This window comes from Saimiri boliviensis, chromosome 13 (genome assembly GCF_048565385.1).
Source record: "Saimiri boliviensis isolate mSaiBol1 chromosome 13, mSaiBol1.pri, whole genome shotgun sequence".
NCBI classification, from domain to species: Eukaryota; Metazoa; Chordata; class Mammalia; order Primates; family Cebidae; genus Saimiri; species Saimiri boliviensis.
This window is the reverse complement of record NC_133461.1, coordinates 31,473,951-31,497,705: the sequence shown is the minus strand read 5'-3', so window position 1 is coordinate 31,497,705 and position 23,755 is coordinate 31,473,951. Positions and strand designations below refer to the sequence as shown.

At 48.9% G+C, this 23,755-nt stretch overlaps 3 protein-coding genes across 10 annotated transcripts in view; 1 reads left to right on the top strand and 2 right to left on the bottom strand.

The window, feature by feature from the left end:
* Positions 1-23,755, top strand: part of KATNAL2 (katanin catalytic subunit A1 like 2) — a 183,822-nt gene that overhangs the window by 78,572 nt on the left and 81,495 nt on the right. The gene's annotated exons all lie outside the window — the stretch shown is intronic.
* Positions 1,767-4,022, bottom strand: LOC141580984 (elongin-A3-like). The gene is made up of 3 exons (XM_074384297.1): positions 3,315-4,022; positions 1,918-2,750; positions 1,767-1,878 (listed from the first exon to the last, which is right to left on the bottom strand). The coding sequence occupies exons 1-3, from the start codon at positions 4,020-4,022 to the stop codon at positions 1,767-1,769; spliced, it is 1,653 nt and encodes a 550-aa protein (XP_074240398.1).
* Positions 9,697-11,952, bottom strand: LOC141580983 (elongin-A3-like). Its single transcript, XM_074384296.1, has 3 exons — positions 11,245-11,952; positions 9,848-10,680; positions 9,697-9,808 (listed from the first exon to the last, which is right to left on the bottom strand). Exons 1-3 carry the CDS (start codon positions 11,950-11,952, stop codon positions 9,697-9,699), a joined length of 1,653 nt encoding a protein of 550 aa, XP_074240397.1.

Sequence of the window (23,755 nt, the reverse complement as noted above, 5' to 3'; positions counted from 1 at the left end):
CACGAGGAGGAGATTTGGCTCTCTCATAAGTTTTGCAGGACACCACAGACCCGCTCTTGTATTGCCGTGAAGAAATAGAGACTGGCCTTGTGTGTCCCTTGCTGGGCGGGCGGGGTAGGAGGGGTGGTTCAGGGAGTCTCCCCTGAATTGTATACAGTCCCTGCTTGCATCACGTCTTTCTTTCCCCAGAAAAAAGACGTCATCCCCCCGGAGCAGCACCCCTGTGGCTGCCTGTCCTGGCTTCCTTCGTGTTCTTCAGCCTTGAAGGCCCCTTCCCTCTTGCACTGGCATTTGCTCTGATGCCTGATTCCAGAAGCTTCCCAGCACCTGCTCTACTGCCCGCCCTCCCCCCCCCACCCCGGGGCACAGGAGTTTGATCTCTTTTACTGTCCTTGCTTGGTTCTGCTTTGTGGGATAGGCCTTTCTGTCTGTCTCTTGGCTTCTCACTAACTGTAGGCATCAGGAAATCTCATCAAGGAAATCAGATTTACTCAAGGGTGTGTGTCGGGGAGGGTGGGGAGGTATCTGGCACACGGACCTGCGATTACCCGTCCGTATGATGCCAACTCATGCCCTCAGTTGAAAACTAAAGGCTCAACAAAGCCGGCAGAAGCTCATGTGATCCGAACTGAAGGATGTTACCCTGGTCATCTCATGGTAATTAGAAACTCTGATTGGTGGCTTTAGATTTCTTGATTCAGAGGCCAATTAGCTACAGTGATGAAGTTTCTGCCATTCTTCCATAGGGGTTCTGGGTGAAAAGATTGGGAACGATTCTCTTTGGTGCTTAGTGAAAGTAGTCTGACTTAACAAAGGTAGCGGTTATTGCCACTGTTTGATGAAATCCCACAGTTCGTTTTCTTCTTCTTCTTCTTGTTGTTGTTGACATTTTTTAAAGATGGGGTTTCACCGTGATGGCTAGGCTGGTCTTGAACTCCTGCCCTCAGGTGATCCACCCACCCCGGCCTCCCAAAGTGCTAGGGTTACAGGCGTGAGCCCTTGCGCCCAGTCCACAGTTCCATTTTTCAAAGAAACAGCGGTTTCCTCCGAGACATGCTCTGTTTCTGTCGCCCAGGCTGGAGTGCAGTAGAATGATCAAGGGTCACTGGAACCTCTGCCTCCCGGGCTCAGGCCATCCTGCCACCTCAGCCCTCCAAGAAGCTGGGGCCCCAGGGGCCGTGCCAGCACACCTGGTTAATTTAGATACCTCTTCTATAGGTGGGGTTTCGCCCAGGCTTGTCTCCACCTCCTGGGCTCAAGCCACCCACCCTTCTCAGCCTCCCATAGGAGGATGGCTCACAATTATAGTTTCATGGCCAGGTTTTGCTAAAAAACAAAACAACAGCAACAACAAAAAACCATTTGTGTAGTGGGATTTGTCAGTGTTAACTAATGCCTGGTGAGTTTGTGTCTAAAAAGGAATTATCTAGCTGATGATTTAAAAACCAAACTATAGGGAACTCTACCTCGTTGATGATTTTAACTAGGGCATGATTTAGGAAGCGATCAGTTAACCACCAAAGCGGAATCGATCTGAAAGCGTTCACATCTTCTGGGCTCCGAGGTGTCCTCCCAGCAGGGAGGCAGTGGCTGGGTATGGGAGGCCAAATCCCAGGGCCAGCCGTGGACACCTGCAGAATTCAGAAGCGCAGCTTTGCACCAAGCCAAAGGTTCTGGTGTCCGTTGGGAGCTGCGTTCCTTAACCCGCATGGACTTGGCATTGGTCCTCCTCCCCTTCGATTCCATCTGTAAGAGGAGTCTTGAGTTTATCGTCGTAAGATTGCTCTCTTGTAGTCTCGAATGGCCTTGGCCATCAGCGGGGCCACTTTCTTGGCAGCCTGTTTCCGGATTTTGGCCTCGGGCGTCGCCCGCGCGTTGCTCCAGCTCAGGCAGGCGTAGGCCCGCTTCTCAGGGCGCCTGGGAAGGCCGCTGCCTGCCCCGCCGCCCTCGCTAGCGGGCGGCGGGCGGCTGCTTTTTGGGGGATGCGGATCTGGGTTGATGTTGCCATTTTCGGGGTCAGCGGCTCCTGCAGACTTCTCTTGCCTCCTCGGAGCACCGTTAGGCGGCTCGGCCACCGAGTTGAAACAGATCATCTTCGTCCGTCGGCCGTGGGGCTTGTTGTCACGTGCAGCCCGGATGTTGGTCGTCACTACACGCAGCCGCTGCTCTCGGGCATGCCGAAGACGCAGGTACAGCTCCCGCCAAGACTCGTGCTCCTGCGGATTTTCTCCCTTGAAGTCCCGGAGGCAGTGAATCCTCCAGAGTCCGTCTGTCTGTCCAATGAGTGCGTGATTGTTTTTCTCTCTGCGATATAGCTGGTCAGGCGTACACCCGTCCAGGACAAGTTCAAAAACCCAAGAGGGGACGCGTCCCGCTCGGCCCAGGACGCCGGGGTTGTCTCTAAGCGCCCGGACGCACTGCTGGCGCAAGGTCAGCCACCCGGGCTGGCGGGCAGGCCTGGAGCCGGAGTACACCTGCATCTTGGCGTTCTTTCTGCGTCCAGGGGAACCGGTTTCCTCCTGGAACGTCGGTGCGGAGAGTGCCGGTTCTGTCTGTGTCTGGGCGGTCAGGGACTCAAAGGCGGAGAGCAGATCGTAGTTGGCCTGCATCCAGGGCTCTGAGAGGTCCCACAGCTCTGAGAAGCCGTGGCTGAGCACGGTTTTCCGCCCGGAGGAATCGGCACCGGCCGCCTGTGGCCTCGGGGAGTGGCTTTCCTTGACAGGAGGCAATTTCGGAGGCGAAGCCCGGGACTCGCCGGTGCCCTTGGAACGGCTTGCTCTCCGTCGTTGATCTCCACGAGCGGTGCCGGAAGACTTCGCGGTCTTTTTCGCCTTCTTCTGCGGCTGGTCGTAGGTGAGGTATTGTTCGAAGGACAGAGCGGGCTGCTGGAATTCCTCAGCCCCCTCTCCCTCCTCCACGTCAGAGAGGGAGCCCACGGCTACTGCGTCCAAGTGAGCAGTGCGTGGCTTCCCCTCTCGAGTCTCTGGTTCGCCGGAAAGCTGCTGTTTGACCCCGGGGGAGAGGCCGTGTGTCCCCTTTCGTGGGTCCGGGCCGTCTAGACCTGGCCTCTTCTTGTGCGAGCGTCTGTGCCTAGGCCTCTCCGGGTGGCCGTCTGGAGCCACCGCCCAGGCGGGGAGACGCTGGCCACTGCCGCCGGCGCGCCCTCCTTCCTTCCGTGTCCCGGCGCTAGCAGAGGGCGCTGTGTCCCTGGGGCTTTCCCGGGAGGACGGCCTTGGGGATTCCCCTCTGGTGCAGGCCCCGGAGGATGTCTCCATGAGGGAAGCGGGAGACTGCCCGCGGCCCTGGGCACCCACAGGGCGTTCTTCCCGGCGGGAGGATTTGCGCTTCTTTCTGCGGCCCCCAACCGCTTCGTCCTGGGGTTGGCCCTGGCAGCCTCCAGCGAGCAGGGGCAGGCCCTGGGCGGTGTCAGCGTGGCCTCTTCGGGTTTGCTGCCCGGGCTCCAGGCCCTCGCTCATCGGGAGAGGTCCGGCGCGCCCTGACTGAGGGGCCCGATTGGGGCCGGAATCAGCCGAGGCATTTCTGGGGCGCTTTCTCTGGGCTCCGTCCTGGCGGCTGGGGGAGCTTCGCTCAGGTCTCCGGAGCCCCGTAGGTGCTGTGCGTGCTGTCCGTCTGTGCTCAGGGCTGTGAGATCGACTCCTGGGGGCCGTCCCGTTTTCCGGGAAGCCCCAGGCCTTTTCTTGGTCCCGAAGAGCCTCCCCGAGGCGCTCTCGGGAAGAGCTCTCCTCCCGGTCCCGTGGGTCGGGCCCGGGCCTGGTGTTTGGGTCCACGAGAAGCAGCTTCTTCCACCGGGCCGCTAAGTCTCTGGCAATGGGGCCCACGTGCTGGTGCTTCCGCAGGCCCTTCACGGTCTTTCGGATTCGAGTCTCCGCCAGGATGTCTGCCGTCACGGGCAAGGCGGAGAGTTTCTGCAGATATTTCCCTAGCTTCTTCGGGTCCGTCTTAGTTGCCAGACGCACCTGCAGCTTCTCCACTGCGTGCAGCGTAGTCGAGCCTGCCGCCATCTCACCAGATCTGGGCAGGCGTCGCTGTCCCTGGTCGGCCGGTCGCAGAGATGTCCTTGGGCAGCGGGAGGTGAAGTCTCGGGGCGCCGGTCCTCCCTGGCTGCCCGGTCGCCAGGCAGGCCTCGGGATGTTGAGTCACAGCCTGGAGCGAGCTCGGCCCTCGGAGCAGCGGGCCACTGGTTCTGTGGCGCTGGTCCTCGCACACCACAGGCCTCGGGGTGTGGAGTCAGCGAACTCGGAGCGGCCGAACCCTCCGTGCGGCGTGGGGAGCGGGGCGGGGAAAGGGGGGATAGCGGGGCGCGAGGGGGCCACCGGGTCTAGAACGCCGGTCCGGTCCTTGCAGACAGCTGAGCAGATCCGCTTCTGGTCCTCGGGATGTGGAGCCACAGCCTGGAGCGACCTCTGCGGTGAGCTGTCCAACGGGGAATGAAGCGCAGCTGCCAGGGCTCGGCCTTATATAGGCAGCCCTAGGCCCGCCCACGGCTCAGGCCCTGACCCCCTTGGCTGCTGGGCTGCCCAGCCCCCGTAGGAATTCATTCCGTCAGTACCATGCAGCCAATCGGGAGGGTCCACGCCAGGTGGACTGCTGTGCCCTCGAGGGGGGATGAGCCTCAACACATCCTTCTTGGGTTCCATCGTTGGCCCTCCATGTTCGCAGGTTCCGCATCTGTGGATTCCATAAAACACAGACTGAAACTTCTTGGGAGGAAAATAGACAGTAACAACTCAGCGCGACAGAAATCCGAGAAAGAAGAACCAACACAGGATAGCAACTCGTGACCTAGAACGGACGTTGTGCGGGAAGGGGGGTTGGGGGGGAATTCCCAGCATTCGGAGGAAAGTGGGATTAAAAGAGAAAAGGAGAAAAGGTAGATTTTACTCCTCAACGTTGGCCCCATGGAGTTCCAGACGCTTTTGGAAGCGATGTCTTTGCCGCGCCCTCTAGTCCATTCCTGAATCCCCCCAGGGTCCTGGGAATGTAGCTACCTCCGTGACCTCTCTTTTTCCTTATGAAGGGAAGAAACCTGGGTGGTGCCCGTTTCAGATTTTCTAAGACTGGGAAACAGAAATAAGTCAGCAGGCGCCAAATGAGAACTGTCAAGTGGACGCTCATGATTTCCCATGGAAACTCTTGCCCGACTGCCCTTATTTGAGGAAAGGCAGGCACGGGAACGTTGGTGCCGTGGAGTGGAGAAGAACGTTGTGCTGAGGAATGTTTTTCCGCTCAAGCTTTGGCCAACTTTCTCACAATGCTTCCCTTACTAGGAAGGAGAGCTGATGGGATCACGGTTTGGCCTTCCAGAAGGTCGACGAGCAGACTCCCTCTAGCGTCCCATCCCCCAAAACGGTCGCCATGACCTCTGCTCTTGACAGGTGCCTTGTGGCTTTGCCTACAGGGCTGCCGCCTCTTGGTAGCCGTGGCTTGAACTGCTGACCTCAGGTGATCCACCCACCTCGGCCTCCTAAAGTGCTAGGATTACAGGCCTTAGCCCCTCGGCCCCGCCCACAGTTCCATTTTTCAAAGAAACAGCAGTTTCCTCTGAGACATGCTCTGTTTCTGTCGCCCAGGCTGGAGTGCAGTGGAATGATCAAGGGGCACTGCAACCTCTGCCTCCCAGGCTCGGGCCATCCTGCCACCTCAGCCCTCCAGGAAGCTGGGGCCCCAGGGGCCCGTGCAAGTACACCTGGCTAATTTAGATTCCTTTACTTTAGATGGGGTTTCGCACAGGCTTGTCTCCACCTCCTGGGCTCAAGCCATCCACCCTTCTCAGCCTCCCGTAGGAGGATGGCTCACAGTTATAGTTCCATGCCCAGGTTTTGCTTAAAAACAAAACAACGGGGCCGGGCGCGGTGGCTCAAGCCTGTAATCCCGGCACTTTGGGAGGCCGAGGCGGGTGGATCACGAGGTCAAGAGATCGAGACCATCCTGGTTAACATGGTGAAACCCCGTCTCTACTAAAAATACAAAAAAAAAAAAAAAGTAGCTGGGCATAGTGGCACGTGCCTGTAACCCGAGCTACTCAGGAGGCTGAGGCAGGAGAATTGCCTGAACCCAGGAGGCGGAGGTTGCGGTGAGCCGAGATCGTGCCATTGCACTCCAGCCTGGGTAACAGGAGCGAAACTCCGCCTCAAAAAAACAAAACAAAACAAAATAAAACAACAACAACAACAACAACAAACCATTTATATAGTGAGATTTGTCAGTGTTAACTAATGCCTTGTGAGTTTGTGTCTAAAAAGGAATTATCTAGTTCATGATTTACAAACCAGAAAACAGGGAATTCTACATCTTGTACCTCGTTGTTGATTTTAACTCTTACATGATTTAAAAAGTGATCAGTTAACCACCAAAGTGGAATGGATCTGAAAGTGTTCACATCCTCTGAATTCGGAGGTGTCCTCCCAGCAGGGAGGCAGTGGCTAGGTATGGGAGGCCAAATCCCAGGGCCAGCAGTGGACACCTGCAGAATTCAGAAGCGTAACTTTGCACCCAGCCGAAGTTTGTGGTGTCTGTTGGAAGTTCCGTTCCTTAACCCGCATTGACTTGGCATTGGTCCTCCTCCCCTTCGATTCCATCTGTAAGAGGAGTCTTGAGTTTATCGTCGGAAGAATGCTCTCTTGCAGTCTCGAATGGCCTTGGCCATCAGCGGGGCCACTTTCTTTGCAGCCTGTTTCCGGATTTTGGCCTCAGGCGTCGTCTGCGCATTGCTGCAGCTCAGGCAGGCATAGGCCCCCTTCTCAGGGAGCCTGGGAAGGCCACTGCCGCCCCCGCCGCCCCCGCCGCCCCCGCCGCCCCCGCCGCCCCGGCTAGAGGGAGGGTGGCTGCTTTTTGTGGGATGCGGATCTGGGTTGATGTTGCCATTTTCGGGGTCAGCGGCTCCTGCAGACTTCTCTTGCCTCCTCGGAGCATCATAAGGCGGCTCGGCCACCGAGTTGAAAAAGATCATCTTCGTCTGACCGTTGCTGCAACAACGGTCCCTGCAGCCGAGTTCCACTCTCATCTTTCGGTCAGAATAAGGACAGCAGTACCACTGGAAGTGTCTACGGTGCTGGCTATTGTTTCTCCTCTGGATGGTGATTTCGCCTCATTTTCTAATGCTCCTGTGACTTTTGGTCTCTTTCTCTGTGTGTGCGTATGCGTCTGTGTGTGTGTGTGTGTGTGTGTGTGTGTGTGTGTGTGTGCATCTCTGTGTATGTGCGTCTGTGTGTGTGTCTGTGCGTGTGCGTGTATTTCTGAAGCAAGAAAATCCTAACAGCCCGAGAATCAGGGGACGAGGATTCCGGTGGTAAGCCTTTTCTGAGAATGAACCCTCCGTGATATGTAGGAAAACCAGGTAAATTTGCTCAGTTTCCCGACATCCAGCTACCTCAGCAAGGGGATCCCAGGGCAACGCTGGCAATGCTTGCGGAGCGCTCCGAATGAGGATTATTCTGTAGACAGGTCAGCAGAGGATTGAACTGTTTTTTGTCAGTGTGGTAATGTGACAGTAGGATCCACAGGTGGGTGCTGAATTCTATTTGGGTTAGGTTTATATTTTGTGTGGGGTTTGTTATCTAGTCCTTTCTTCGAGAGGGCGTGTCTCGGTGGGAGCCGTGACCCGCTAAAGCTTGTCAGTCAGGTTCTGCAGTCATGAATGAGTTCAGTGGGGGCAGACGCCATTGTCAGCAGAGTGACAGTGGGCGCATCGGTGAGCTGTGAGGGGCTTGAGCTAGCTCTTCATGTTTTGAGCTGTGTTTGCTTGTATCCTGTTTGCTTTCTGTTTTGGGAGGGGAAACATTTTCCACAAAGGAAGGCTGTTGCCAGCGGATTTGAGTCCGGGGGACTGGAATGTCTCGGTGGGAGCGGGGAGAAGCTGCAGGGTGATCAGTGGCTACTCCACCTCCAGGAAGAACGTGTGGCTCTTGTGCCACGAGGAGGAGATTTGGCTCTCTCATAAGTTTTGCAGGACACCACAGACCCGCTCTTGTATTGCCGTGAAGAAATAGAGACTGGCCTTGTGTGTCCCTTGCTGGGCGGGCGGGGTAGGAGGGGTGGTTCAGGGAGTCTCCCCTGAATTGTATACAGTCCCTGCTTGCATCACGTCTTTCTTTCCCCAGAAAAAAGACGTCATCCCCCCGGAGCAGCACCCCTGTGGCTGCCTGTCCTGGCTTCCTTCGTGTTCTTCAGCCTTGAAGGCCCCTTCCCTCTTGCACTGGCATTTGCTCTGATGCCTGATTCCAGAAGCTTCCCAGCACCTGCTCTACTGCCCGCCCCCCCCCCCCACCCCGGGGCACAGGAGTTTGATCTCTTTTACTGTCCTTGCTTGGTTCTGCTTTGTGGGATAGGCCTTTCTGTCTGTCTCTTGGCTTCTCACTAACTGTAGGCATCAGGAAATCTCATCAAGGAAATCAGATTTACTCAAGGGTGTGTGTCGGGGAGGGTGGGGAGGTATCTGGCACACGGACCTGCGATTACCCGTCCGTATGATGCCAACTCATGCCCTCAGTTGAAAACTAAAGGCTCAACAAAGCCGGCAGAAGCTCATGTGATCCGAACTGAAGGATGTTACCCTGGTCATCTCATGGTAATTAGAAACTCTGATTGGTGGCTTTAGATTTCTTGATTCAGAGGCCAATTAGCTACAGTGATGAAGTTTCTGCCATTCTTCCATAGGGGTTCTGGGTGAAAAGATTGGGAACGATTCTCTTTGGTGCTTAGTGAAAGTAGTCTGACTTAACAAAGGTAGCGGTTATTGCCACTGTTTGATGAAATCCCACAGTTCGTTTTCTTCTTCTTCTTCTTGTTGTTGTTGACATTTTTTAAAGATGGGGTTTCACCGTGATGGCTAGGCTGGTCTTGAACTCCTGCCCTCAGGTGATCCACCCACCCCGGCCTCCCAAAGTGCTAGGGTTACAGGCGTGAGCCCTTGCGCCCAGTCCACAGTTCCATTTTTCAAAGAAACAGCGGTTTCCTCCGAGACATGCTCTGTTTCTGTCGCCCAGGCTGGAGTGCAGTAGAATGATCAAGGGTCACTGGAACCTCTGCCTCCCGGGCTCAGGCCATCCTGCCACCTCAGCCCTCCAAGAAGCTGGGGCCCCAGGGGCCGTGCCAGCACACCTGGTTAATTTAGATACCTCTTCTATAGGTGGGGTTTCGCCCAGGCTTGTCTCCACCTCCTGGGCTCAAGCCACCCACCCTTCTCAGCCTCCCATAGGAGGATGGCTCACAATTATAGTTTCATGGCCAGGTTTTGCTAAAAAACAAAACAACAGCAACAACAAAAAACCATTTGTGTAGTGGGATTTGTCAGTGTTAACTAATGCCTGGTGAGTTTGTGTCTAAAAAGGAATTATCTAGCTGATGATTTAAAAACCAAACTATAGGGAACTCTACCTCGTTGATGATTTTAACTAGGGCATGATTTAGGAAGCGATCAGTTAACCACCAAAGCGGAATCGATCTGAAAGCGTTCACATCTTCTGGGCTCCGAGGTGTCCTCCCAGCAGGGAGGCAGTGGCTGGGTATGGGAGGCCAAATCCCAGGGCCAGCCGTGGACACCTGCAGAATTCAGAAGCGCAGCTTTGCACCAAGCCAAAGGTTCTGGTGTCCGTTGGGAGCTGCGTTCCTTAACCCGCATGGACTTGGCATTGGTCCTCCTCCCCTTCGATTCCATCTGTAAGAGGAGTCTTGAGTTTATCGTCGTAAGATTGCTCTCTTGTAGTCTCGAATGGCCTTGGCCATCAGCGGGGCCACTTTCTTGGCAGCCTGTTTCCGGATTTTGGCCTCGGGCGTCGCCCGCGCGTTGCTCCAGCTCAGGCAGGCGTAGGCCCGCTTCTCAGGGCGCCTGGGAAGGCCGCTGCCTGCCCCGCCGCCCTCGCTAGCGGGCGGCGGGCGGCTGCTCTTTGGGGGATGCGGATCTGGGTTGATGTTGCCATTTTCGGGGTCAGCGGCTCCTGCAGACTTCTCTTGCCTCCTCGGAGCACCGTTAGGCGGCTCGGCCACCGAGTTGAAACAGATCATCTTCGTCCGTCGGCCGTGGGGCTTGTTGTCACGTGCAGCCCGGATATTGGTCGTCACTACACGCAGCCGCTGCTCTCGGGCATGCCGAAGACGCAGGTACAGCTCCCGCCAAGACTCGTGCTCCTGCGGATTTTCTCCCTTGAAGTCCCGGAGGCAGTGAATCCTCCAGAGTCCGTCTGTCTGTCCAATGGGTGCGTGATTGTTTTCCTCTCTGCGATATAGCTGGTCAGGCGTACACCCCTCCAGGACAAGTTCAAAAACCCAAGAGGGGACGCGTCCCGCTCGGCCCAGGACGCCGGGGTTGTCTCTAAGCGCCCGGACGCACTGCTGGCGCAAGGTCAGCCACCCGGGCTGGCGGGCAGGCCTGGAGCCGGAGTACACCTGCATCTTGGCGTTCTTTCTGCGTCCAGGGGAACCAGTTTCCTCCTGGAACTTCGGTGCGGAGAGTGCCGGTTCTGTCTGTGTCTGGGCGGTCAGGGACTCAAAGGCGGAGAGCAGATCGTAGTTGGCCTGCATCCAGGGCTCTGAGAGGTCCCACAGCTCTGAGAAGCCGTGGCTGAGCACGGTTTTCCGCCCGGAGGAATCGGCACCGGCCGCCTGTGGCCTCGGGGAGTGGCTTTCCTTGACAGGAGGCAATTTCGGAGGCGAAGCCCGGGACTCGCCGGTGTCCTTGGAACGGCTTGCTCTCCGTCGTTGATCTCCACGAGCGGTGCCGGAAGACTTCGCGGTCTTTTTCGCCTTCTTCTGCGGCTGGTCGTAGGTGAGGTATTGTTCGAAGGACAGAGCGGGCTGCTGGAATTCCTCAGCCCCCTCTCCCTCCTCCACGTCAGAGAGGGAGCCCACGGCTACTGCGTCCAAGTGAGCAGTGCGTGGCTTCCCCTCTCGAGTCTCTGGTTCGCCGGAAAGCTGCTGTTTGACCCCGGGGGAGAGGCCGTGTGTCCCCTTTCGTGGGTCCGGGCCGTCTAGACCTGGCCTCTTCTTGTGCGAGCGTCTGTGCCTAGGCCTCTCCGGGTGGCCGTCTGGAGCCACTGCCCAGGCGGGGAGACGCTGGCCACTGCCGCCGGCGCGCCCTCCTTCCTTCCGTGTCCCGGCGCTAGCAGAGGGCGCTGTGTCCCTGGGGCTTTCCCGGGAGGACGGCCTTGGGGATTCCCCTCTGGTGCAGGCCCGGGAGGATGTCTCCATGAGGGAAGCGGGAGACTGCCCGCGGCCCTGGGCACCCACAGGGCGTTCTTCCCGGCGGGAGGATTTGCGCTTCTTTCTGCGGCCCCCAACCGCTTCGTCCTGGGGTTGGCCCTGGCAGCCTCCAGCGAGCAGGGGCAGGCCCTGGGCGGTGTCAGCGTGGCCTCTTCGGGTTTGCTGCCCGGGCTCCAGGCCCTCGCTCATCGGGAGAGGTCCGGCGCGCCCTGACTGAGGGGCCCGATTGGGGCCGGAATCAGCCGAGGCATTTCTGGGGCGCTTTCTCTGGGCTCCGTCCTGGCGGCTGGGGGAGCTTCGCTCAGGTCTCCGGAGCCCCGTAGGTGCTGTGCGTGCTGTCCGTCTGTGCTCAGGGCTGTGAGATCGACTCCTGGGGGCCGTCCCGTTTTCCGGGAAGCCCCAGGCCTTTTCTTGGTCCCGAAGAGCCTCCCCGAAGCGCTCTCGGGAAGAGCTCTCCTCCCGGTCCCGTGGGTCGGGCCCGGGCCTGGTGTTTGGGTCCACGAGAAGCAGCTTCTTCCACCGGGCCGCTAAGTCTCTGGCAATGGGGCCCACGTGCTGGTGCTTCCGCAGGCCCTTCACGGTCTTTCGGATTCGAGTCTCCGCCAGGATGTCTGCCGTCACGGGCAAGGCGGAGAGTTTCTGCAGATATTTCCCTAGCTTCTTCGGGTCCGTCTTAGTTGCCAGACGCACCTGCAGCTTCTCCACTGCGTGCAGCGTAGTCGAGCCTGCCGCCATCTCACCAGATCTGGGCAGGCGTCGCTGTCCCTGGTCGGCCGGTCGCAGAGATGTCCTTGGGCAGCGGGAGGTGAAGTCTCGGGGCGCCGGTCCTCCCTGGCTGCCCGGTCGCCAGGCAGGCCTCGGGATGTTGAGTCACAGCCTGGAGCGAGCTCGGCCCTCGGAGCAGCGGGCCACTGGTTCTGTGGCGCTGGTCCTCGCACACCACAGGCCTCGGGGTGTGGAGTCAGCGAACTCGGAGCGGCCGAATCCTCCGTGCGGCGTGGGGAGCGGGGCGGGGAAAGGGGGGATAGCGGGGCGCGAGGGGGCCACCGGGTCTAGAACGCCGGTCCGGTCCTTGCAGACAGCTGAGCAGATCCGCTTCTGGTCCTCGGGATGTGGAGCCACAGCCTGGAGCGACCTCTGCGGTGAGCTGTCCAACGGGGAATGAAGCGCAGCTGCCAGGGCTCGGCCTTATATAGGCAGCCCTAGGCCCGCCCACGGCTCAGGCCCTGACCCCCTTGGCTGCTGGGCTGCCCAGCCCCCGTAGGAATTCATTCCGTCAGTACCATGCAGCCAATCGGGAGGGTCCACGCCAGGTGGACTGCTGTGCCCTCGAGGGGGGATGAGCCTCAACACATCCTTCTTGGGTTCCATCGTTGGCCCTCCATGTTCGCAGGTTCCGCATCTGTGGATTCCATAAAACACAGACTGAAACTTCTTGGGAGGAAAATAGACAATAACAACACAGCGCGACAGAAATCCGAGAAAGAAGAACCAACACAGGATAGCAACTCGTGACCTAGAACGGACGTTGTGCGGGAAGGGGGGTTGGGGGGGAATTCCCAGCATTCGGAGGAAAGTGGGATGAAAAGAGAAAAGGAGAAAAGGTAGATTTTACTCCTCAACGTCGGCCCCATGGAGTTCCAGACGCTTTTGGAAGCGATGTCTTTGCCCTGCCCTCTAGTCCATTCCTGAATCCCCCAGGGTCCTGGGAATGTAGCTACCTCCGTGACCTCTCTTTTTCCTTATGAAGGGAAGAAACCTGGGTGGTGCCCGTTTCAGATTTTCTAAGACTGGGAAACAGAAATAAGTCAGCAGGCGCCAAATGAGAACTGTCAAGTGGACGCTCATGATTTCCATGGAAACTCTTGCCCGACTGCCCTTATTTGAGGAAAGGCAGGCACGGGAACGTTGGTGCCGTGGAGTGGAGAAGAACGTTGTGCTGAGGAATGTTTTTCCGCTCAAGCTTTGGCCAACTTTCTCACAATGCTTCCCTTACTAGGAAGGAGAGCTGATGGGATCATGGTTTGGCCTTCCAGAAGGTCGACGAGCAGACTCCCTCTAGCGTCCCATCCCCCAAAACGGTCGCCATGACCTCTGTTCTTGACAGGTGCCTTGTGGCTTTGCCTACAGGGCTGCCGCCTCTTGGTAGCCGTGGCTTCGTGCTTTGTGTTCAGGATCCTTGCGCAAGAGCCCTATTTTATCTCCTGTGACAAATCTTGAAAGAAATGCTTCTGCATCTTGTCCTCTCCTGTTTAAAATCTCCACGGTAATGCTTTCTCTGGCCTGCTGCTGAGGTTGCTGCAACAGCGGTCCCTGCAGTCGAGTTCCATTCTCATCTTTCAGTCAGAATAAGGACAGCAGAACCATAAGAAGTGTCTAAGGTGCCAGCTATTGTTTCTCCTCTCGATGGCGGTTTCGCCTCATTTTCAAATGCTCCTGTGACTTTTGGTCTCTTTCCCTGTGTGTGTCTATCCATCTGTGTGTTTGTGCGAGCATCTGTGTGTGTCTCTGTGCGTGTGAATGTATTTCTGAAGAACGAAAATCCTAATAGCCCGAGAATCAGGGGACGAAGTGTCGGGTGGTAACCCTTTTCTGAGAATTAACCTCCGTGATATGTAGAAAAACCAGGTAAATTTGCTCTGTTTCCCGACATTCAGCTACCTCAGCAAGGGGATCCCAGTGCAACGCTGGCAATGCTTGCAGAGCGCTGGAAATGAGGATTATTCTGTAGACAGGTCAGCAGAGAATTGAACTGTTTTTGGTCAGTGTGGTAATGTGAGAGTAGGATTCTCAGGTGGGTTCTGAATTCTATTTGGGAGTAAAATAGAAAATCACAAGAAAGCAAGACAAAATTATAGAAAGAATAACCAATGTAGGGTAACAACTGTTTCTTTAGGATTTATGTTGTGGGATGGTTCTTTTAATGTGTAGAAAATGTTTTAAATAATTAAAATAAGAATGATAGAATATACATTCTCAACCTCTGCTCCATCAAGGTCCAGATGCTTCTGGAAGCAATGTCTTTTTCCCACCCTGTAGTCTATCCTTAAAACCCTCTGGGTCCTGCGAATGTATCTATTTCTATGAAATGTCTTTTCTAATATTAAGTGAAGTTAACTTTGTTTCATTTACACGTATTTTAAGATTGGGAAAGGAAATGAAGTCACCAGGTGCCACATTATGGGTTTACAGTGGACGCCTTCATATTTTCCATGGAAACTCTTTCCAGACTCCCCTTTTTTAGATGAAATGCATGAGCAGGCACTTTGTCATGGTGAGGAAGAACTCTCTGGTAATGATTTTTCATCTCAAGCTTTGGCTAACTTTTTCAAAAAACCTCTTCTAATAAGTACATTTAATTATGGTTTGGCCATTCAAAAAGTCATCGAGTCACATCTCTTAAGCATTCCCCGAATCTGTTGCCGTGACCTCTTCTCTTGACTAGTCCTCTCTGGCTTTCACTAGAGTGCTGCCATTTTTTGGTAGCCTTTGCTTCATGCTCTGTCTTCAGGATGGTACCAGTATAGCCATATTTCATCTCCTCTTACAAATCTTGGAATAAATACTTCAGGATTTTCCTCCCACCTGTTTTAAATTTTGAAGGAAATTTTTACTCTCATCTGTAGCTCTTGTTACTGAAATGGCTTTGATATCTGAATTGAACTTCAATTTTTTGGTCAAAATTATAAAAACAGGATTATTTGAAATGTCTATGATATTTTCTCTTCTGCTGTAACTTATTTGTCCTCTCAAATTAGAGAATACTTGGTCCTATGTTTCTGAGCATAGTTGACCAATTCTGACATTGTTTTAAATTTAACAAATGTCTTTTCTGGATCAGTAGACACTCCTTTTGATAGTTATAGCATTTTGTTGGATTGTAAAGCATTTGAAATTTAGCAAGTTTCCTGGTAGAGCTAGGAGATAATCAGGAAACAAACAAAAAACAAATTAGAACCTACGGGTATATATATATTCAAGGTTTTAAGTGAATATTAGATGCAAGGACTGTAAAATAGAAGTATAATAAAAACATTTGAAAGAAGAGATGTGTCCTTTTTAACTGTTTGTTTTTGAGATGGAAAGCTTAATACAAAATTTGGATCTTATTACTGAAATTGAAACGAGCTCATGCAAATTAATCTCCATTGCACCCGTAGAAAGGAAATTAAAAGCACTAATGTTGCATGTGGTGTATATACAGTAACATTTCCTAAATATCTTCTGGGTCTAAAACTGGGAATGATATTCAATGCTTCCTTTTCCTCAGGCTGTAGTATCATAGGATTCAATTTCGAATCTGATAATGGAGGTATATTTGTGGTACAATAGCCCACAAAGGAAATGAAGGAAGAAGAAAACAGTCAGAATATTGAAATGGGCAAATGAGACACCTAGATTAGATGCTCACTTCTGGGCCTCCTTTCTTTATACACAGAAATTAATTGAGCATGTATTTGTGTCCATTTCAGGGGCACACCATCTCTTACAGTTTAAACTGACCTTCTTTGTGGGGGTGGCTCATTCTTAGTTTTTGTTTTTGTTTTTAATTCAGAAGATAATTTTCTATGTTAATTTGAATGGCCTGGGCAGAAAGATGTAGATCTTACCAACTTTATACCTTTAATTAAGAAATTTGTAAGACTGCATTCTGTGTTTTCAGTAACAGAAGCTCATCTTAAATGTTTAACACTACATTTTCAATAGTGCTTTTAAAATCTCTTTCTCTGTTACTGAATTCTGAATTTTTGTCAGTCTTGCCTCAAAATAAAAATCACATTATTGCTTTAAGACCTGGTCACCACAAGTAAAAGCTGCTTCACAGTCCACATGTTAGGAAAGCCAATTTTTTTTTTTTTTTTTTTAATTAGAGATGGAGGTCTCCCTGTGTTGCCCAGGCTACTCTCAAACTCTGGGCTCAAGTGATCCTCCTGCCTTGGCCTCCCAAAGTGCTGGGATTGCAGGAGTGAGTCATGGTGCCTGACCATGACAAGCCGTTTCAGATGCAGCCTCATTACCAGACAGAGTTCTAAAGGACTCAGTCAATTCCCATTATAGAGATTGACTCTTTTGCAAACTGTGATTCTAATTTAAAAAATAAATGGAAATACTTCTGATTGGGGTTGAAGCAGCTACCATTTTGCAGAAATTGAGTAAAAACTCTGAGCAAGCTTCTCTGATAGGCTGTTCTTTCAAAAGTATGATTAACATTGCTCTGATTTGTTTAGGATTAAGAATTAGAGCTCTGTCTCAAGAATTAGAGCTTTTGCTTTCATATTCATCCTGATCAACTGTGTTAAGTAGGTCAGTGGTTCACTGTTTAAATGAGTGTCCTGGGATTCTAAAAAGGAGTTTGAAGGAAATAATTCTGACAAATGTTTCAATTCTGGTTTTATTGAGACTCACTATCCTACCTATGGGTAGTAGACAATAAACTGCATTTTTCTGCCTCTGTGTATGTGCATGTATGTCCTCACATGAAGTATTTCTATAATATAGTGTGACTGCTCTTCTATGGTATAAATTGCTGAGTGATATTGCTGGGTCAACAGGTATGCGCATTTTTCTTTTTGATAGATTTTGTCAATTTGCTCTGCAAAAGGGTTATACCAAGTTACATTCCAACCAATTGTATCTGAAATACAATATTGTTTCATACCTTACCAAATCTGGATGTAAAAATGTAAAAAAAAAAATATAGCCGCACTTTAAAACTTTTGAGATTCTTATTGAAAGAAACTTATTTTTGTACCAATGAACTGAAGAAGTATAGACCATACTTAAGGTGGTTTCTTAAACTTTTATATACATTGTGAATTATTATAAAACCAAAAAGAAAAACTGTAAAGAAAAATGTCTGCTGTAAATGAACATGCCATAAACATGTGAAGATTCTGAACACGGAAATATCTGTGTTACTCTTCTGTTCAGTAAATCTGTTCCTGTTGTCACTGATGCAGCAAGGTTGGCTAGTAATGAAGTGTCATTGCTACACCCCAAATCAGAAATCGGCTCTAGGGGTTGAGAAGCAGGCCCTCACGGTGTGTGATAACCAGTTCTTTTACCCCCATCATTTCCATCTTGAATAGCTTCAAAATATTGCATAAGATGATTTCTATTTTCAGTTAGACTATTTATTTTATATATCAGGGCAAAATTTTACTTAAATTATTTACATTTATTTAAGCCTTCTTTTCTCTGTCCCTCTCCCACCTTTTGCATTTTAAAACATCTTTATTCATATACGGTACAATTCACCCATTTAAAATGTGCAATTCCATGACTTTAAGGATATTCACAGAGATATACTTCCATTGCCTCAATTAATTTTAGAACCTTTTCATTAGTCCAAAGAGAAATTCTGTTTCCTTACCTGCCCACCCCCCACCCGCCTACCCTGCCAATTCTCCCATCCTCCCCAGCCCTCTCCTCCCTGCTTTTAAACATCTCTTCCAGGATCTTCTTTTCTGTCCCTCTAATAAATCTAACGAGTTTTCCCTAATGAGTTTTTCTGGGTATATGCGTGTCTGTGCATACACGGAGTATTTCTGTAATATAGTATAATTGACTCTCCTCATCTTTAAGAAATTCAGCCAAACGCAGTGCAGTGGATCCAGTACTGGGGTGCACACGCAGAACACTAGCTACTTTTTCTCAGTGACCTAGTGGAAGAGAACATTTGCACAAATACATGTTTCAATTAGGAAGAAGCAAATGCTTCTAGAGTGAAGAATAGAGACACTCTGAAATACATGAGCAAAGTAACTAACAGCTGCTGGGCACCCATCAATTACTATCCGTAATATTGGCATAGCACTCCCACCATGTTCAAAGCACTTTCCAGGCTTTATTTCATGTGATGTACAGGACGTTGCATTCGAACCTCTCATATGGAGGGATGTGGACATCGTTAGAAATGGGACAAATCAGCATCCCATATACAGTCTCTGAAAATGTAGACCACTATCATGGCTCTTTAGGCCAATTTCAATCTTTGCATTCTCAAAGACTTTTACATGCATATGAAATGGTTTAGTTTTATTTAGCAGGTCTGCAACTATTCAGCAATTACAAGACATAATCTCCTATAAGACATACTACTCCTGGTGCAGCAGGGTGACTTTTTGAAGGAGGTCTAGCCAATAACAGCTTTGAAATGGTTGCTAGTATTGTGGGAAATTAAGTTTGAGAAACTGTAACATACATTGTTCGTTACTGCAACTAGGGAATACTGGCTAGTAACCATAGTTGTTTGTTTCTGGCAAGTTCAGCACACAGATTTTGGTAAATTAAACTACTGGTTGTGCAGGATATGGAGTTTATGAAGTGATATAAAAGAGTGGATTATCTCTGGTCTAGAATGAATGTAAACGGCAGAGAGAATGACGAGGAGGCATTGATGAAGGGAGCAGCACTGGCTCAGAAGCCAAGATTCTGCCCTCACCTCTTCAGGCTTTTCAGCAAATTCCTTTATTCTTTTAGATCTCAGGTTCCTGAGATTCAAATAATCTCCAGGGGCCCCTGAGATTCAGTGATTTACAGGTACCCTTCAGACTTAAAATTCTGGACCAAAACTCCAAACATAGGTTTGAGACCATATACATTTAGAAACATATCCCATCAATCCTATTTCTGCCTATTTAATACACAGTTATAATTTTGTTTTGCCAACTTGATCTGGACTGAATTCTATGATGATTGTCATTTTTATTATGCAAATAATGGTCATTTTGGAATGACCTAAATTTTATGAAGGGCTTCCCCTTCTAATACACTAGATGGCACTATAGGTTAGGCAAATTTAATTACAAAAAAAACGAGGGAAAGACTTTTACGGCCGAGGTTAACTTTGGCAAATTAGAAAGGGTTCAGTCTTCACCAAGAGTTGTCATGTCAGCATCTTCAGAAATGCCAGATATAGGCGGGAGGAAGGCAGCAAATCACACTTACACGTGTGTACCTATGCAACAATCTTGCATGTTCTTCACGTGTACTCCCAAACCTAAAATGCAATTAAAAAAAAAAAAAAACTTCAGAAAGATAAGTGGAAACTACAAATGTCAGATATCTTTTATATCAAAATAGTGTCATTTTGTATAGTGGCTTTCAAACTTTTTTTTACTGTGACCAACTGTAAGACATCTTAGACTGAAATTCAGAATTCTCTCTCATAGACACATACCCACACACAAATACAACAAAAGTTTCCTGACACCATACTAATCCTCCTTACCTGTTATGCATTCTGCAATAATTCTACTTTACTGAACTACGCTGCTTATAACCTATAAAGTTGACTTTATGACCTATAGTTTGAAAAAAAGTTATCTAATAAACCTATCAAGAAATATCAATCTTCTCACCACAAAATCGTATGTAAATAAACATAAACAATTTTTATTAGTCAATTATACCTTAATAAAGCTGATGAGGAGAGAAGAAAATACAATAAGAAAATTAAATAAACAATACGAAAAATAAAGAAATAGTTTCTGCTTGGCATTTGGCACCATGCCAGGTGCTGTGGGCAGCTAAAAGTATTAATGATATTTCTGTTTTCTGGCAAAAAGATGTTACTTTAAGAGACATTGGAGAAGCAACCTATAATACCCTTTGAAATTGGCCCAGATAGACCAGAAAACCATAGATGCAGATAATTTTTTTTCAGGATTATATGAGTATGTTTACATAAATATTTATAAATTTAAAGCATGCTCTTAAAAGATATTTTAAATGCTCTAGTATATATTGAGAATACAGATGTAGACTTATGTTGGTACTCTATGGCACAATAGCATCTCACAATAAAACATAGCCAAGCAATGTTGTTTGTGTAAACATAAAGCTTTAGGTTCTGGGAATAAGTCTAAGAAGTAAGCTGTCAGTGCAGTTATGTAATGCTATATTTCCAGGTTAGCATTTCAGGGTACTACATTATTTCTTATATCAATGCACAATTTATGTTAACTATCAATTACTTGACTGAACTGATAAAGCCACAGTTCCTATTTAGATAATTGTCTGATGGAATCCACCTGAGCTGAGCTAATTATCATCTTAGGATCACCTGGGCTGAGCTAATTGACTAATTGGAATCATCTGAGCTGAGCTAATTGACTGAATTCGCCGATTCTGAGGAGGCTGGGTAGAGAAATGACCTCTGACTTCTATTTTGAAAGTTTTTGCAAAAAATACTCACAGATGGACATTACACAGACATATTTACATAACCCAGTGTATTTGTGTATGTTTATCTACATATTTTATTATATTATTTATTTATTTTTTTGAGACAAACTCTCAGTCACCCAGGCTGGAGTGCAATGATATGATCTTGGCTCACTGCAACCTCCGCCTCCAGGGCTCAAGCCATTCTCCTCCTTTAGCCTCCCGAGTAGCCGAGACCACAGGCATCCACCACCACGCCCAGCTAGTATTTGTATTTTTAGTAGAGATGGGGTTTCACCATGTTGGCCAAGCTGGTCTTGAACTCCTGACCTCAGGTGATCCACCCGCCTTGGCCTCCCAGAGTGTTGGGATCACAGGCATGAGCCATTGCACCCAGAGTATTTTGTATTTGTATCAAAACCTACAGAAAAAATGTGTCCAAAAAATGCTAAATTTTCTTTCAGTATGGCAGTAAATGTTCACAGCCCTTGGCTTTTCTTCCCTTATCCAAAAAGTCACTTCTCCAGCAAAGAAAAAAAAAAAAAGTCAAGATTTTATTCTTATGTCACATGTTTAAAAACATATCTGAATTGGTGGAAGCTTTAAAAACTATTATTCAGGCCGGGTGTGGTGGCTTACGCCTGCAATCCCAGCACTTTGGAAAGCTGAGGCCGGCGGATCAGGAGTTCAAGACCAGCCTGACCAACATGGTGAAACCCTGTCTGTACTAAAAATACAAAAATTAGTGGGGTGTGGTGGCATGCACCTGTAGTCCCAGCTACCTGGGAGGCTGAGGCAGGAGAATCACTTGAATCCTGGAGGCAGAGGTTGCAGTGAGCTGCGATCGCACCACTGCACTCCAGCCTGGACGATAGAATGGGACTCTGTCTTTAAAAAACCCAAAAACCAAAAAACAAAAACCCTACTATTCAGCACTTGGCCAAGCACGATGACTAATGCCTATAATTCCAGCAGTTTGGGAGGCTGAGGCAAGTGGACCACTTGAGGTCAGGAGTTCAAGACCAGCCTGGGCAACATGACTAAGCCCCGGCTAAACCCTATCTCTACTGAAAATACAAAAAATTAGCTAGGTGTGATGGCAGGTGCCTGCAATCCCAGCCACTCACTTGGGAGGGGAGGCAGGAAAATCACCTGAACCCAGGAGGTGGAGGTTGCAGTTAGCCGAGATCATGCCATTGCACTCCAGCCTGGGCAACAAGAGCAAAACTCCATTTCAAAAACAGAAACAAAAAAACCCAAAAACAAACAAAAAGCACAAACAAACCATTACTCAGCACTTTCAAATTTCGGTGAGGGGATGTGGGCCAAGGCTACATTATTTCCAGTCTAATGTTCTTCAGAAAAAGAAGGGTCAACCTTGATCTGGCAATGAATGTCTTTAATATCCTTAGCACATTTTTATCCTTCAGAAGTGGGCAACAAGGAACAATACTCCTTCCACATACATTAAAAACAGAAACATGAATGTTCATAAGAGCATAGCTCCATTGTTTTACACTGTCGGTGGAAATGTAAATTATTTCAACCATTGTGAAAAATGCTGTGGTGATTCCTCAGAGCAGATAATTTAAATGAAAATTTCATGGAATAGCTGGCTAATTTCTGAATCTTTATGTTGATATTAATTTTCATTGAGAAAATTACATACTGTTGGACAAAAGTAGTCACCAAAAACAGATGCACATTTCATTCATATAAAGTTCAAACATGAGAAAACTAAACAGATACATTTTTTTAAAGAATACATACGTATCTGGTAAAAATCAGAAAGAAAAAGGGAATGATTAGCACAAAATTCAGGATGGTCATTACCAGGAGAGAGGGAGGAGAGCCACCTGCAGGGAGCACCCAAGGGAGCTTCTAAGATACGGAAGGTGCTCTGGGTCATAATCTAGGTGGTGGTTATTATTAAAAATTAATGGCTGTGTTATATACTTTTTTGTATAAATTATATGTATATATTACAATAACATAAAATACAGCAAAGAAGATTACTGTAATTGCCTTCTTGATTCTTTCTTAGTAGTTTGTTTTTGGGTTTGTTAGCCATTTTCCCCTCTTCACCACTGTCTTCAAGGACGGAGGTACAAACGTTCCCAGTAACATTGTTTCCAAGTGGACTGTTGTATGCTTTTAAAGCTCCCTTAATGTATCTGATCTGTCCTTGAGGATTAATTTGGATTTTAGAAATAGCCAGATCTCCTAATAGTATTTGTAAATTGGAAGAGGCATATATTTACATAACAATAGAAGATTGATTAAGTTATGATACATTCTCTTCGTACATTAAAAGTCAAGTATGCACAAAGACTCAAAACAAAGGGATGGAGAAAGATTTACCAACCAAATGGAGAGCAAAAATAAATAAATAAGCAAAAAACAGGAGTTGCAGTTTTTCCCTCTGATAAAATAGTCTTTAAAGCAACAAAGATCAAAAGAAGCAAAGAACGATATTATGTAATGATAAAAGGATCAATGCAACAAGAAGAGCTAAAGATCCTAAATATATATGCACCCAATACACGAATACCCAGATATATAAGACTTATAAAAAGACTTAGACTCCCACACAATAGTAGTGGAAGATTTCAACATCAATATTAGACAGATCAATGAGACAGAAAATTAACGATATCCAGGACTTGAACTCAAGATCTGGAACAAGTAAACTTAATAAACATTTATAGAACTCTCCACTTTAAATACACAAAAGACACACTCTTATCAGTACCACATTATACCTACTTACAGGTTTAAATGAAACATTGGTTGGTTGCTTGTTATTTTCTTCCCTCATTTTTTTCATATCTCCATTATTAAGCACGATTATAGGCATACTCATTTTTAGACTGCATTCTAGCCCGGGCAATAAAGCAACACCCATTCTCTCTCCGTCTTTCTCTTTTTCTTTCTTCCTTTTCTTTATTCTTTTTATTTTATTTTATTATTTATTTATTTATTTATTTTTGAGACGGAGTTTCGCTCTTGTTACCCAGGCTGGAGTGCAATGGCACGATCTCGGCTCACCGCAACCTCCGCCTCCTGGGTTCAGGCAATTCTCCTGTCTCAGCCTCCTGAGTAGCTGGGATTACAGGCACGCACCACCATGCCCAGCTAATTTTTTGTATTTTTAGTAGAGACAGGGTTTCAACTTGTTGACCAGGATGGTCTAGATCTCTTGCCCTCATGATCCACCCGCCTCGGCCTCCCAAAGTGCTGGGATTACAGGCTTGAGCCACCGCGCCCGGCATCTTTTTATTTTATTATTATTATTTTTTTCTTTCTTTCTCTCTCTCTTTCTTTCTTTCTTTAAAAAAAAAAAAGATACAGACTGCTGGAGAAAGAACAA